This window comes from Phocoena sinus, chromosome 3, assembly GCF_008692025.1.
Source record: "Phocoena sinus isolate mPhoSin1 chromosome 3, mPhoSin1.pri, whole genome shotgun sequence".
Taxonomy (NCBI): Eukaryota; Metazoa; Chordata; class Mammalia; order Artiodactyla; family Phocoenidae; genus Phocoena; species Phocoena sinus.
Window position 1 is genome coordinate 120,291,531 of NC_045765.1, and position 17,708 is coordinate 120,309,238.

General features: G+C 42.9%; 1 protein-coding gene across 1 annotated transcript in view; it reads right to left on the bottom strand.

The window, feature by feature from the left end:
- Window positions 1-16,832, bottom strand: part of MAST4 (microtubule associated serine/threonine kinase family member 4) — a 572,191-nt gene extending 555,359 nt beyond the window's left edge. Inside the window, 3 exon segments of the mRNA XM_032627144.1 lie at window positions 16,459-16,608; window positions 16,610-16,795; window positions 16,797-16,832. Of these exon segments, the coding sequence (XP_032483035.1) occupies window positions 16,459-16,608; window positions 16,610-16,795; window positions 16,797-16,832 (372 nt within the window).
- Window positions 16,833-17,708: the final 876 nt, after the last annotated feature.

The window sequence follows — 17,708 nt, forward strand, 5'->3', positions numbered from 1 at the left end:
GTACGTACACACACACACACACACACACACACACACACACACACACACCGCTCAGTTTTCTCTAACACCAGGTTATGGACCCTTCTCATCGTGAGAACTTTTCTATCAGGATTCTTCCTGCAGTTTACCATCTTCACAGCCCGCACTCTAACGTGCTTCCACACCCTTCCTTGCAGGGGCAAAATGAAAAACAGCTGGACTCATACACTGTCTCCACTAAGTCTGAGGGAACAGAGAGTCAGCCTTTGTCACTGGCTCCGAAACTGGTGAAATATAAACATTTGACATTTCCTAGAATACCTCAGACCTGGGGTGGAAAGGGTAAAAGCCTCAGCCCTTCCCTGACTCTGATCCTACGTTCTTTAGGAACATCCAAGCAAATAAGCCAGACTCTCATAATGCGTGTTAGCTCACAAACACCACACTTCCCACCACCAGAGGATGTCACACCGCCTCCAGGCAATTTCTCCTCCTTTCACCTCAGGTCAACGTCCCCTGCAACTGACTGTGGGTGTGAGCATTTGCAAGGCCCTCGTCTCTGTCTCCATTCATCATTAAAGGTTTTCCTTCAAGAAAATACTAGGCTTAAGGCAACACAGCAGTGAAGAGCAGCATTAATAGCCACACGAAGGTGTTCTCTCGACCCTGTTCCGTTTCCTGGACGCCTGAGCCGCCAGGAATGAGCCCCCAGTTCCGCAGACACACCACTTATTAAGATGGCTTCTTCTCAGGTCATCAGCTCCCTGATAACATGGGACATTTCAACGAGCTACACCTGCAGCTCCCCACAGGTGGGCTCCAGGCTGCCTGGCTTCCCGAAACACCAATCCGATGGAGTCACTTCCTTGCTTCAAACCTTCGGTGGCTCCCGGTGGCTTAGAATAAAGTCCAAAAGGTGTGCATGAACCCAGCCGCTGCTTCTCTCTCCAGCGTCCCCCGAGGCCATGCCCTCCTCGGCTCCACACACGTGACCCAGAGTCCTCAGCCCCCAGACCCGCACCGCTCTCTCTGCTACCTGCATTACTCTTGTCCCTCCCCTTCCCCAATAACTCCTCTGTGAGGCAGTCCCCACCTCCCAGGGGAGGTGAGGTGCACACTCCCTCAGAGGCTGTTCCCCATCTACCACGTTGGAAGCCAATTAATGAAAACTCATGTGGCTAGCGACTATGACTAGGGACTATCTCCCCCACTACACTAGAAGCTTTGTGAAGTCAAAACTATCTGTCTTGTCCACCCTCGTGTTTTCAGTGCCAAAGGTGATGCTTCACGAGAGTCAATATACATTGGCTGACTGACGTTCTAAACCTGTGGCTCTTATTGAAGCAGGGAGTCAAAAGCAGACTCAATAATAAACATGCCAAGATTTAAACACTACTCTTCTTTGCAAATTATGTAGCTGCTATGATTCATAAAATATCAATTCAGTGAAAAGTTTTACTGAATTCATGGTTGCTCTTTGCTATTTATTCTCTTCACCAGTAAAGACTACAAACACATCTACACATCTATGCATAACATTAAGAGCAGTCTTCAAAATCACATCATTAATAGAACAGTTAAAAAACATCCCCACAAAAAAGAACTACAATCCTGCAGCACGTGCAATGAAAACCACATTCACAGAAACAAACACAAGATAAAAAGGGAGAGGGTTATGCACCAGATGAAGCAACAAGATAACCCCCCCAAAAAAAGCTAACTGAAGTGGAGATAGGCAACCTTCCAGAAAAAGAATTCATAATAATGATAGTGAAGATGATCCAGAACCCTGGAAAAAGAATGGAGGCAAAGATCAAGAAGATGCAAGAAATGTTTAACAAAGACCTAGAAGAATTAAAGAACAAACAAACAGAGATGAACAATACAGTAACAGAAATGAAAACTACACTAGAAGGAATCAATAGCAGAATAACTGAGGCAGAAGAACGGATAAGTGACCTGGAAGACAGAATGGTGGAATTCACTGGTGCAGAACAAAATAAAGAAAAAAGAATGAAAACAAATGAAGACAGCCTAAGAGGCCTCTAGGATAACGTGAAACACAACAACATTCGCATTATAGGGGTCCCAGAAGGAGAAGAGAGAAAGAAAGGACCCGAGAAAATATTTGAAAAGATTATAGTCGAAAACTTCCCTAACGTGGGAAAGGAAATAGCCCCCCAAGTCCAGGAAGTGCAGAGAGCCCCATACAGGATAAACCAAAGGAGAGACATGCCGAGACACATAGTAATCAAACCGGAAAAAATTAAAGACAAAGAAAAATTACTGAAAGCAGCAAGGGAAAAATGAAAAATAACACACAAGGGAACTCCCATAAGGTTAACAGCTAATTTCTCAGAAGAAACTCTACAAGCCAGAAGGGAGTGGCATGATATACTTAAACGGATGAAAGGGAAGAACCTACAACCAAGATTACTCTACCCAGCAAGGATCTCATTCAGATTTGATGGAGAAATCAAAAGCTTTACAGACAAACAAAAGCTAAGAGAATTCAGCACCACCAAACCAGCTCTACAACAAATCCTAAAGGAACTTCTCTAAGTGGGAGACACAAGAGAAGAAAAGAACCTACAAAAACAAAGCCAAAAAAATTAAGAAAGTGGTCATGGGAACATACATAACAATAATTACCTTAAACGTGAATGGATTAAACGCTCCAACCAAAAGACACAAGCTTGCTGAATGGATGCAAAAGCAAGACCCATATATATGCTGTCTACAAGAGACCCACTTCAGACCTAGAGACACATACAGACTGAAAGTGAGGGGGTGGAAAAAGATATTCCATGCAAATGGAAATCAAAAGAAAGCTGCAGCAACAATACTCACATCAGATAAAATAGACTTTAAAATAAAGAATATTACAGGAGACAAGGAAGGATACTACATAATGATCAAGGGATCAATCCAAGAAGAAGATATAACAATTATAAATATATATGCACCCAACACAGGAGCACCTCAATACATAAGGCAACTGCTAACAGCCATAAAAGAGGAAATCAACAGTAACACAATAATAGTGGGGGGGAAAAGATCTGTAAAAAATACAAACACATGGAGGCAAAGCAATACACTACTTAATAACGAAGTGATCACTGAAGAAATCAAAGAGGAAATCAAAAAATACCTAGAAACAAATGACAATGGAGACATGACGACCCAAAACCTATGGGATGCAGCAAAAGCAGTTCTAAGAGGGACGTTTATAGCAATACAATCCTACCTTAAGAAACAGGAGAAATCTCGAAAAACAACCTAACCTTGCACCTAAAGCAATTAGAGAAAGAAGAACGAAAAACCCCCAAAGTTAGCAGAAGGAAAGAAATCATAAAGATCAGATCAGAAATAAATGAAAAAGAAATGAAGGAAACGATAGCAAAGATCAATAAAACTAAAAGCTTGTTCTCTGAGAAGATAAACAAAATTGATAAACCACTAGCAGACTCATCAAGATAAAAAGAGAGAAGAGTCAAATCAATAGAATTAGAAATGAATAAGGAGAAGTAACAACTGACACTGCAGAAATACAAAAGATCATGAGAGATTACTACAAGCAACTCTATGCCAATAAAATGGACAACCTGGAAGAAATGGACAAATTCTTAAAAATGCACAACCTGCCAAGACTGAATCAGGAAGAAATAGAAAATATGAACAGACCAATCACAAGCACTGATATTGAAATTGTGATTAAAACTCTTCCAATAAACAAAAGTCCAGGACCAGATGGCTTCACAGGCAAATTCTATCAAACATTTAGAGAAGAGCTAACACCTATCTTTCTCAAACTCTTCCAAAATATAACAGAGGGGGCTTCCCTGGTGGCACAGTGGTTGAGAGTCTGCCCACTGATGCAGGGGATACGGGTTCGTGCCTCGGTGCGGGAAGATCCCACATGTCGCAGAGGGGCTGGGTCTGTGACCCCTGGCCGCTGGGCCTGCGCGTCCGGAGCCTGTGCTCTGCAGCAGGAGAGGCCACAACAGTGAGAGGCCCGCGTAGAGTAAAAAAAAAAAAAAAAAAAAAAAAAAAAAAAAAAAATATATATATATATATATATATATATATATATATATATAGCAGAGGGAGGAACACTCCCAAACTCATTCTGCAAGGCCACCATCACACTGACACCAAAACCAGACTAGGATGTCACAAAGAAAGAAAGCTACAGGCCAATATCACTGATAAACGTAGATGCAAAAATACTCAACAAAATGCTAGCAAACAGAATCCAACAGCACATTACAAGGATCACACACCATGATCAAGTGGGGTTTATTCCAGGAATGCAAGAATTCTTCAAAATACACAAATCAATCAACATGATACACCATATTAACAAATGGAAGGAGAAAAAACATTTGATCATCTCAATAGATGCAGAGAAAGCTTTCGACAAAATTCAACACCCATTTATGATAAAAACCCTGCAGAAAGTAGGCATAGAGGGAACTTTCCTCAACATAATAAAGGCCATATATGACAACCCTACAGCCAACATCGTCCTCAATGGTGAAAAACTGAGAGCGTTTCCACTAAGATCAGGAACAAGACAAGGTTGTCCACTCTCACCACTCTTATTCAACATAGTTTTGGAAGTTTTAGCCACAGCAATCAGAGAACAAAAGGAAATAAAAGGAATGCAAATCAGAAAAGAAGTACAGCTGTCACTGTTTGCAGATGACATGATACTATACATAGAGAATCCTAAAGATGCTACCAGAAAACTACTAGAGCTAATCAATGAATTTGGTAAAGTAGCAGGATACAAAATGAATGCACAGAAATCTCTGGCATTCCTATACACTAATGATGAAAAATCTGAAAGTGAAATCAAGAAAACACTCCCACTTACCATTGCAACAAAAAGAATAAAATATCTAGGAATAAACCTACCTAAGGAGACAAAAGACCTGTAGGCAGAAAATTATAAGACACTGATGAAACAAATTAAAGATGATACAAATAGATGGACAGATATACCATGTTCTTGGATGGGAAGAATCAACATTGTGAAAATGACTCTACTACCCAAAGCAATCTACAGATTCAATGCAATCCCTATCAAACTACCACTGGCATTTTTCACAGAACTGGAACAAAAAATTTCACAATTTGTATGGAAACACAAAAGACCCCGAATAGCCAAAGCAATCTTGAGAACGAAAAACGGAGCTGGAGGAATCAGGCTCCCTGACTTCAGACTATACTACAAAGCTACAGTAATCAAGACAGTATGGTACTGGCACAAAAACAGAAAGATAGATCAACGGAACAGGATAGAAAGCCCAGAGATAAACCCACACACATATGGACACCTTATCTTTGATAAAGGTGGCAGGAATGTACAGTGGAGAAAGGACAGCCTCTTCAATAAATGGTGCTGGGAAAACTGGACAGGTACACGTAAAAGTATGAGATTAGATCACTCCCTAACACCATACACAAAAATAAGCTCAAAATGGATTAAAGACCTAAATGTAAGGCCAGAAACTATCACACTCTTAGAGGAAAACATAGGCAGAACACTCTATGACATAAATCACAGCAAGATCCTTTCTGACCCACCTCCTAGAGGAATGGAAATAAAAACAAAAATAAACAAATGGGACCTAATGAAACTTCAAAGTTTTTACACAGCAAAGGAAACCATAAACAAGACCAAAAGACAACCCTCAGAATGGGAGAAAATATTTGCAAATGAAGCAACTGACAAAGGATTAATCTCCAAAATTTACAAGCAGCTCATGCAGCTCAGTAAAAAAAAAACAAACAACCCAATCCAAAAATGGGCAGAAGACCTAAATAGACATTTCTCCAAAGAAGATATGCAGAATGCCAACAAACACATGAAAGAATGCTCAACATCATTAAGCATTAGAGAAATGCAAATCAAAACTACAATGAGATATCATCTCACACCAGTCAGAATGGCCATCATCAAAAAATCTAGAAACAATAAATGCTGGAGAGGATGTGGAGAAAAGGGAACACTCTTGCACTGCTGGTGGGAATGTGAATTGGTTCAACCACTATGGAAAACAGTACGGAGGTTCCTTAAAAAACTACAAAATAAAATTACCATATGACCCAGCAATCCCACTACTGGGCATATACCCTGAGAAAGCCAAAATTCAAAAAGAGTCATGTACCAAAATGTTCATTGCAGCTCTATTTACAATAGCCCGGAGATGAAAACAACCTAAGTGCCCATCAGCGGATGAATGGATAAAGAAGATGTGGCACATATATACAATGGAATATTACTCAGCCTTAACAAGAAACGAAATTGAGCTATTTGTAATGAGATGGATAGACCTACAGTCTGTCATACAGAGTGAAGTAAGTCAGAAAGAAAAAGACAAATACTGTATGCTAACACATATATATGGAATTTAAGAAAAAAAAAATGTCATGAAGAACCTAGGGGTAAGACAGGAATAAAGACGCAGACCTACTGGAGAACAGACTTGAGGATATGGGGAGGGGGAAGGGTGAGCTGTGACAGGGCGAGAGACAGTCATGGACATATACACACTAACTAACGTAGTAAGGTAGATAGCTAGTGGGAAGCAGACGCATGGCACAGGGATATTGGCTCGGTGCTTTGTGACAGCCTGGAGGGGTGGGATAGGGAGGGTGGGAAGGAGGGAGATGCAAGAGGGAAGACATATGGGAACATATGTATACGTATAACTGATTCACTTTGTTATAAAGCAGAAACTAACACACCATTGTAAAGCAATTATACCCCAATAAAGATGTTAAAAATATAAATAAATAAATAAAAATTAAAATGATACAAATAGATGAAGATATACACCATGTCCTTGGATTGGAAGAATCAACATTGTGAAAATGACTATACTACCCAAAATAATCTACAGATTCAATGCAATCCCTATCAAACTACCAATGGCACTTTTCACAGCACTAGAACAAAAAATTTCACAATTTGTATGGAAACACAAAAGACCCCGAATAGCCAAAGCAATCTTGAGAACGAAAAACGGAGCTGGAGGAATCAGGTTCACTGACTTCAGACTATACTACAAAGCTACAGTAATCAAGACAGTATGGTACTGGCACAAAAACAGAAAGATAGCTCAATGGAACAGGAAAGAAAGCCCAGAGATAAACCCATGCACATATGGTCACCTTATCTTTAATAAAGGAGGCAGGAATGTACAGTGGAGAAAGGACAGCCTCTTCAATAAGTGGTGCTGGTAAAACTGGACAGGTACATGTAAAAGTATGAGATTAGATCAATCCCTAACATCATACACAAAAATAAGCTCAAAATGGATTAAAGACCTACATATAAGGCCAGAAACTATCACACTCTTAGAGGAAAACATAGGCAGAACACGCTATGACATAAATCACAGCAAGATCCTTTTTGACCCACCTCCTAGAGTAATGGAAATAAAAACAAAATTAACAAATGGGACCTAATGAAACTTCAAAGCTTTTGCACAGCAAAGGAAACCATAAACAAGACCAAAAGACAACCCTCTGAATGGGAGAAAATATTTGCAAATGAAGCAACTGACAAAGAACTAATCTCCAAAATTTACAAGCAGCACGTGCAGCTCAATAACAAAAAAACAAACAACCCAATCCAAAAATGCGCAGAAGACCTAAATAGGCATTTCTCCAAAGAAGATATACAGATTGCTAACAAACACATGAAAGGACGCTCAACATCACTAATCATTACAGTAATGCAAATCAAAACTACAATGAGGTATCACCTCACACCAGTCAGAATGGCCATCATCAAAAAGTCTACAAACAATAAATGCTGGAGAGGGTGTGGAGCAAAGACAACCCTCTTGCACTGTTGGTGGGAATGTAAATTGATACAGCCACTCTGGAGAACAGTACGGAGGTTCCTTTAAAAACTAACGATGGAACTACCATATGACCCAGCAATCCCACTACTGGGCATATACCCTGAGAAAACCATAATTCAAAAAGAGTCATGTACCAAAATGTTCATTGCAGCTCTACTTACAATAGCCCGGAGATGAAAACAACCTAAGTGTCCATCATTGGATGAATGGATAAAGAAGAGGTGGCACATATATACAATGGAATATTACTCAGCCATAAAAAGAAATGAAATTGAGCTATTTGTAATGAGGTGGATGGACCTAGAGTCTGTCATACAGAGTGAAGTAAGTCAGAAAGAGAAAGACAAATACCGTATGCTAATACATATATATGGAATTTAAGGGGAAAAAAAATGTCATGAAGAACCTAGGGGTAAGACAGGAATAAAGAAACAGACCTACTAGAGAATGGACTTGAGGATATGGGGAAGGGGAAGCTGTGACAAAGTGAGAGAGTGGCATGGACATACATACACTACCAAACGTAAAATAGATAGCTAGTGGGAAGCAGCCGCATAGCACAGGGAAATCAGCTCGGTGCTTTGTGACCACCTAGAGGGGTGGGATAGGGAGGGTGAGAGGGAGGGAGATGCAAGAGGGAAGAGATATGGGAACATATGTTTAACTGATTCACTTTGTTATAAAGCAGAAAATAACACACCATTGTAAAGCAATTGTACTCCAATAAAGATGTAAAAAAATAAATAAATAAATAAAAATAAAATGATTAGGGGCTTCCCTGGTGGCGCAGTGGTTGAGAGTCCGCCTGCCGATGCAGGGGACACGGGTTCGTGCCCCGGTCTGGGAAGATCCCACATGCCGCGGAGCGGCTGGGCCCGTGAGCCATGGCCGCTGAGCCTGCGCATCCGGAGCCTGTCCTCCGCAACGGGAGAGGCCACAACAGTGAGAGGCCCGCGTAACGCATAAAAAAATAAAAAAATAAAAAAAAAATAAAATAAAATAAAATGATTAGATTAATAGACAAAGAATAATAACAATAATAGTCGGGACTTACACCTCACTTACACTAATGGACAGATCATCCAAACGGAAAATTAATAAGGAAACACAAGCTTTAAATGATACAAGAGACCAGATAGATTTAATTGATATTTATAGGACATTCCATCCAAAAACAGCAGATTACACGTTCTTCTCAAGTGCACACGGAATATTCTCCAGGATAGATCACATCTTGGGTCACAAATCAAGCCTCAGAAAATTTAAGAAAACTGAAATCATATCAAGCATCTTTTCTGACCACAATGCTATGAGATTAGAAATGAATTACAGGGAAAAAGAAGTAAAAAACACAAACACATGGAGGCTAAACAATACACTACTAAATAACCAAGAGATCACTGAAGAAATCAATGAGAAAATCAAAAAAAACCTAGAGACAAATGACAATAAAAACAAGATGATCCAAAACCTATGGGATGCAGCAAAAGCAGTTCTAAGAGGGAAGTTTATAGCTATACAAGCCTACCTCAAGAAACAAGAAAAGTCTCAAATAAACAATCTAACTGTACACCTAAAGGAACTAGAGGAAGAAGGACAAACAAAACGCAAAGTCAGCAGAAGGAAAGAAATCATAAAGATCAGAGCAGAAATAAATGAAAAAAAAACAAAGAAAACAATAGCAAAGATCAATAAAACTAGAAGCCAGTTCTTTGAGAAGATAAAATTGATAAACCATTAGCCAGACTCATCAAGAAAAAGAGGGAGAGGACTCAAATCAATACAATTAGAAATGAAAAAGGAGAAGTTACAACAGACACTGCAGAAATACAATGCATCCTTAGAGACTACTACAAGCAACTCTATGCCAATAAAATGGACAACCTGGAAGAAATGGACAAATTCTTAGAAAGGTATAACCATCCAAGACTGAACCAGGAAGAAATAGAAAATATGAACAGACCAATCACAAGTAATGAAATTGAAACTGTGATGAAAAATCTTCCAACAAATAAAGTCTAGGACCAGATAGCTTCAGAGGTGAATTCTATCAAACATTTAGAGAAGAGTTAACACCCATCCTTCTCAAACTCTTCCAAGAAATTGCAGAGGAAATAACACTCCCAAACTCATTCTATGAGGCCACCACCACCCTGATACCAAAACCAGACAAAGATACTACAAAAAAAGAAAATTACAGACCAATATCACTGATGAATATAGATGCAAAAATCCTCAACAAAATATTAGCAAACAGAATCCAACAACACGTTAAGAGGATCACACACCATGATCAAGTGGGATTTATCCCAGGGATGCAAGGATTCTTCAATATACACAAATCAATCAATGTGATACACCATATTAACAAATTAGAAAAATAAAAACCATATGATTATCTCAATAGATGCAGAAAAAGCTTTTGACAAAATTCAACACCCATTTCTGATAAAAACTCTCCAGAAAGTGGGCATAGAGGGAACCTACCTCAACATAATAAAGGCCATATATGACAAATCCACAGCAAACATCATTCTCAATGGTGAAAAACTGAAAGCATTTCCTCTAAGATCAGGAACAAGACAAGGATGTCCATTCTCACCACTATTATTCAACATACTTTTGGAAGTCCTAGCCACAGCAATCAGAGAAGAAAAAGAAATAAAAAGAATACAAATTGGAAAAGAAGAAGTAAAACTGTCACTGTTTGCAGATGACATGATACTATACATAGAGAATCCTAAAGACGTCACCAGAAAACTACTAGAGCTAATGAATGAATTTGGTAAAGTTGCAGGATACAAAATTAATGCACAGAAATCTCTTGCATTCCTATATACTAATGATGAAAAATCTGAAAGAGAAATTAAGGAAACACCCCCATTTATCATTGCAACAAAAAGACTAAAATACCTAGGAATAAACCTACCTAGGGAGACAAAGACCTGTATGCATAAAACTATAAGACACTGATGAAAGCAATTAAAGAAGATACCAACAGATGGCAAGATATACCATGTTCTTGAATTGGAAGAATCGATATTGTGAAAATGACTATACTACTCAAAGCAATCTACAGATTCAATGCAATTCCTATCGAATTACCAATGGCATTTTTTACAGAACTAGAACAAAAAATCTTAAAATTTGTATGGAGACACAGAAGACCCGAATAGCCAAAGCAGTCTTGAGGGAAAAAAGTGGAGCTGGAGGAATCAGGCTCCCTGACTTCAGACTATACTACAAAGCTACAGTAATCAAGACAATATGGTACTGGCACAAAAACAGAAATATAGATCAGTGGAACAAGATAGAAAGCCCAGAGATAAACCCACACACCTATGGTCAACTAATCTATGACAAAGGAGGCAAAGATATACAATGGAGAAAAGACAGTCTCTTCAATAAGTGTGCTGGGAAAACTGGATGGCTACATGTAAATGAATGAAATTAGAATACTCCCTAACACCATACACAAAAATAAACTCAAAATGGATTAGAGTCCTAAATGTAAGACCAGACAGTATAAAACTCCTAGAGGAAAACATAGGAAGAACACTCTTTGACATAAATCACAGCAAGATCTTTTTTGATCCAGCCCCTAGAGTAATGGAAATAAAAACAAAAATAAACAAATGGGACCTAATGAAACTTAAGAGCTTTTGCACAGCAAAGGAAACCATAAACAGGATTAAAAGACAACCCTCAGAATGGCAGAAAATATTTGCAAACGAATCAACGGATAAAGGATTAATCTCCAAAATATATAAACAGCTCATGCGGCTCAATATTAAAAAAACAAACAACCCAATCCAAAAACGGGCAGAAGACCTAAATAGACATTTCTCCAAAGAAGACATACAGATGGTCAAGAAGCAAATGAAAAGCTGCTCAACAGCACTAATTATTAGAGAAATGCAAATCAAAGCTACAATGAGGTATCACCTCACACCGGTCAGAATGGGCATCATCAGAAAATCTACAAACAGCAAATGCTGGAGAGGGTGTGGAGAAAATGGAACTCTCTTGCACTGTTGGTGGGAATGTAAATTGATACAGCCACTATGGAGAACAGTATGGAGGCTCCTTAAAAAACTAAACATAGAATTACCATATGATCCAGCAATCCCATTACTGGGCATATACCCAGAGAAAACCATAATTCAAAAAGACACATGCACCCCAATGTTCATTGCAGCACTATTTACAATAGCCAGGTCATGGAAGCAACCTAAATGCCCATCAATAGACGAATGGATAAAGAAGATGTGGTATATATATACAATGGAATTTTACTCAGCCATAAAAAGGAACGAAATTGGGTCATTTGTTGAGACGTGGATGGATCTAGAGACTGTCATACAGAGTGAAGTAAGTCAGAAAGAGAAAAACAAATATCGTATATTAACACATGTATGTGGAACCTAGAAAAATGGTACAGATGAACCGGTTTGCAGGGCAGAAATTGAGACACAGATGTAGAGAACAAACGTATGGTCACCAAGGAGGGAAACCCACGGTGGGGTGGTGGTGGTGGTGTGATGAATTGGGCGATTGCTATTGACATGTATACACTTATGTAGATAAAATGGATGACTAGGGCTTCCCTGGTGGCTCAGTGGTTGAGAGTCCGCCTGCTGATGCAGGGGACACAGGTTCGTGCCCTGGTCTCTGAAGATCCCACATGCCGCAGAGCGGCTAGACCCGTGAGCCATGGCCGCTGAGCCTGCGTGTCCGGAGCCTGTGCTCCGCAATGGGAGAGGCCACAACAGTGAGAGGCCCGTGCACCACAAAAAAAAAAAAAAATTAGACGCTTTATATTGAGTTGAAAATCCTTTTAGCTAATAAGCCTTTTTTCTGCCGTTCTAAGAATCTCTGAAAGTTTCAAGTTCTAACACACACAGTAAAAAGCAGAGTAAATATGCAAGTCTTGCACAGGCATTGTGAGTGGATCCTCACTGATTTGACTTTCTTCAAAATTTACCTGGAAAAACTGCTCATAATATTTTCACTGTGATCTAGGAGGCTTTTTTGATAAGAGATCTAGAGGTTTAAGCATAATTCACAACAGACAAAACAATACACACATGGTCACCCTTCAGTCAAATGTGCAACCGTTTTCAAAGATGTATTTTTCCTCTTTCATTCAACATATAGGTACTGAGCCCCTACTAATATACTAGAAGCACTGTGCTAAACACACAAAGACAAAATTCCTGCCCTTATGAGTTCATTGACACACAGCAAACGGCACTGAGTACTTTATGAGAGTTATCAGAAGGTGCTTTGAGAAGGGACAGGGCAGAGCGCCTAAGAGCAAATCTCAGAAATGTTAGAGGGACACTCCTCCAATCCAGATCATCATGACTATCCGAAACACAGTCCGTTACCCTCAACTTGCAGAGACCCCCAAATCCACAGGCTTGAGTTATCAGGGGTTAAGTGAGATGCACTTTATTTAAACAAAAAACCATGCACTATCTCTCTCGTGTGTTTGATTATTAAGTACATAAAAACTACAATCACTGCCATGGTAAAGTATTGTTTTTAAGACACCAAAAGCTTAAAGGGCTGATTTAAGTCTATGAGACTTTGTAAGTTTACACAAATATTGACAGTAAGATAAAATATGAAATAGGTCAAACACTGTTGACATTAATAGTATATGCAAGCAGCTTCAACCAGAGCGCCCAAAAAATTAGCACTGCAATAATACACTAGGAAATTGAATTTTGCTGCTTTTTAAAAATTGATGCAGTAACTTACTGAAAAAAAACTGGAAGACAATGAGTCTCCCAAGCCAGACCTAACAATTTTTAAATCTAAATGAACCTCCTTCCATTTTATGGGTTTCCCTCAAGGCTTTCTACTCGGACTAACACTATGCTAACAGTGCCTTCCCATAATGCGACCTGATCCAGATAAAAACTGTTTCCCAGCTAATACTAAAAAAGTGGTAATAAACAGTATAGACAAGGCCTCAGGTTCTCTGAAAGTAGGGAGCAGATTAATTATGCAAAAATAAAATAAGCCAGCCCAAACTTGTACCTCCTTTCACAACATTTTTAATCACAAATGAACTTGAAAAATTAATATTTACTTAGCACTCCATGCTAAATGTTAGATACTATACTAGGATTAAACTAGGTGGCATGTATAAAATGCCTAATGACCCTATTGCTATTATTCCTATTTAAGAAGGGAAAAATCAGGCCTTACATCAGCTGAGTGGTCCACACCTCACATCTAGTTAAGGTGGCAGAGGCGGGAATCAAACCCAGGTCTTTCCACCAAACTGAGAGTGTGTAACCCAGTGTTCCTCACTGAACCTGCTAGAATGGTATTTATAGTGGTGCCCGTTTTCTGAGGAGAGGAGGGAGAGCGTTCATTAGGTTCTCAACAGAACCAAAACACTCTCTCAAAGGCTAAGAACCCCTGCACCATACTGGCACCAGTGTAAGAGCCAGAAAAATGTGTACTGGACTTCAACCCCTCTCACCAAAGTTATAACTTCTCTACTCCACAGTTTTAGTTTCTCTTAAAATTCTCAGAGCAAGTCAAGATTTCCACTCATGGACAATTTCCAGCATCCCCTGCCACAGGTTAAGTTACACAATAAATTGCAATACTGTATCACTTTACATCCAATTCTGAGATTTCACAAATACTGACCAATGTTATTTAGTCATTCCACTTTCCAATATGTGTTTCAATCAACCATTCCTCACTGCAGTGCCTGTGTAATAAGCTATCTTTACATCCACTTCCAAGAAAATAAAACACTGTCACCCTGAGGCCAGGCAATAAATCAGCTACAGGATTGGTATCAAAAGTGAGAAGTTCCTGACTTCCCCCCACCTGGGATCTGCAAGACCATGTTATGTATCATGAAGTACCCTCCTAGCTACGCAGAAAAACACAGGGCAACTAACTCTACCATCTTCTCTACCGATGGCAACACTATATTAGAATCTAGTGGTAAATCATTACGTTGGGTCATACCCCCTACTGCCCAGTGACCACTGTGCTCATCTCGGTAAGTACGCCAGCACATGCATGGCATCTTTCAGAGGGAGATGCAACCACTGAGGAGACTGGTTTAGTCTGGGGGTTTGGTCAGGTAACTCTGTGGTGGGTGTGATGCTCAGCTTAACTCCTGGCACCCTGTCCCTAGGATCAACCTGCACTTTGGATCCATCCTAAATTCCTCATCAGGGGAGGGTTCGTGTGGAAATAAACTTTACCTTGAAGTTCACTGGTCATACCCCTCATTTTACAGATTATTAAACTGACCTCAGAGGAATCAGCTCATCCAAGATCTCACAATTCAGAAGCAGAGACAGTTCTAGAAAGCAAATCTCCAGGCACCTGTCCAGGATCCTCGCGTTCCTCCGGGCACTGGGGAATGGGTTCTGGTTACTGCCAGAGGCTTGGCCCACCACTAGGGTTTGCTCCATCTCTGCCAGGTTAGGACTTGACTCCCCTCACTTTGCGCCAGATCCAGTCTATGCCTCCAGGCTGGGGTCCCAGGGGGCTACTGTCAGAGCACTGGCCTCAGCTTGCATCTTCTGACGGACAGAGACAATTACTAAAACTAACCACATCAGAGAGGAAGAAAATACCACACTGGCACTGAGGAATTAAGTTCACAAGGAGGCTCTGTTAGGGTGATGTTTTATTTATGGCCTTTCCCTGATCAAGATGACTTCCCCTCAAGAAACGTCCAAAGCAACCAATCAAAGACACCAAGAACCTTATGCTTCCTTAACTGTCCTCCAAAAGCAGAAAAAAGCCAGAGAAAACAGGCGAGAGGACACCAAGTCATAGTTTCAATGTGTCAGGACGCGACCCACAAGTTTTGCACGAATATTCTTCCAAGAAACCAGGATGGACGCAGTCCCCCAAAGAAGGCGGCACGTTCCCCATTCAGTCTGGCGACCAGCACGCATCTGGACACCCCGGAACAAGTCCAAATCGGAGACGCAGAAGCTCAAGTCAGCGCCGCCGGCCGAGGGCCGGAGGACCGACGCCGCGGAACCAGCCAAAACCACCCGCGGGGGACCCCGGGGCCAATGCAACCGAAACTCCGCCGCGCAACTTCGCGGGTACCGCTGCCAGCCGTCCCCCACCTCCAACACACCCACTCTCCTCTCACAACCGTCCCTTCACCACACTCCCCCCTCTGTCCAAGCGCAACGGTTGGAAGCAACGCCCACTTCGGAGAACGAGGTCTCAGTTGTGGGGACAAGCCAGGCGTCCAGCTCACGTCCATTCACAGACCCAAAGGAGCAGATCCTGACCGACGGAGTTTGCTGCTTTGACACTGGAGAAGCACACTATCAGGCAGCACATGTACACGCACGCACACGCGCGCGCACACACACACACAGGTAACAGCCATGGGGAAACCGGTGACCCACAGGGAAGCTCCTAACTGTCATTACCCAGGGCTCGGGGCACAGCATCTGGGGGTCCCTCCCCCTTTCCAGGCCCCAGCACGCGCTGCCCACCACCCGCGTGCGGGATGGAGAGCTGGGTCGCCTGGCAGCCTGGACCAGAGGGGCGGTGGCGGGGGCGGGGGGAGGGAAGGCGGGCCCACCTCCTCATCCTGCTCTTCCTGGGACGCGCTGCTGCCCCGGGGCGCTGGGGGCGCGGTTCCTCCGGGCAGCGGCATCTGCGGCGGCGGCGCGGGGACTCCACGCTCTGGCACCAAGCGCGCGGGAGCCCACGCGGCGGGCGGCCGAGCGCCGCCCGGCGGCGGCGGGCGGCGGCGGCGGCGGCGGCGGCGGCGGGTGCTTGCGAGAGAAGCTGGGCTCCCCTTCCTCCGACAGAGTTTCTGAGCCCGATGAGGACTCGGCAGAGGAAGCTCCCGGCGAGGACGCGGCAGCCGCCGCAGGGGCGGGAGTCCGGGCACTGTGGCCGCTGCAGCCGCGGGAGCACTGGCTCCAGCACCTCCGAAACTTTCTCCCCCATTTCCCTCTCGGGCCCCAAAGTGGCGGCCCGAGGGCCGGCGAGGGCGCGGCACGCACTCAGCGCCTCCGGGGGAAAGTCTCGAACTGCTGGGCTCCTGCCTCGCTCTCGCTGCCGCTCCCGGGCTGCAGAGAGCTCCGCCGGCAACTACATGGCCGCGGCCGGGCCGCCGGAGCCTGCAGCCAAGTTAGCAGCCTCCCGCACCCGGCGGTCGACTGGGGCTCCCACGCGCGGGACATGCCAGCGCGGGTCCGCACTCTGCGCAGCGCCCGAGCCGCCGGGACTGCGGCTTCTCCAGTAAAACCTACCCCTCCGGGACCGAGCGGGGCCAGCGAAAGAGACGGGCAGCCGGGAGAACCAATGGCAGAGCAAGGCACAGCCGGTGGGCGGAGGCTACGGCGCCCCAGGCGCACCTGCGTCAGGTAGGGGAGGCGGGCCGAGCTCCGGCTGCAGGGTCGGGTCCTGGGTACCGGAACGAGGCACCTGCCCTGGGAGGGTGGGAATGGAGCCCGGAATCGGAGCTTAAGCCTGGTACTCTGAATTAGCCAAGGAGCGGCTGGCCGTCCTGGGAACGCCAGGGGAAGATGGCCGAGAGGGCAGGTGAGACCTTGGACAAGAACTGGACTTTTCGTTTCCAAAAAGTGGAATCCAGGAAACTGACCAGAAGGAGAAGTAGCTGGGCTTTAAGGGTAAAAGGAAACACACACACACAGTCACACACATGCACGCACCCACCAGCGTGCTGGAGGAGAAAGGGGAAAAACTTCATGGTACAGTGAGTGCATCCAACCCGAGCTGATCTCCGATCCCGGATCCTCCACTTAAGCTCCCTGGGCGTCAGTGTTCTCAACTGGGAAATGGAGACAGTCATATCTGTCT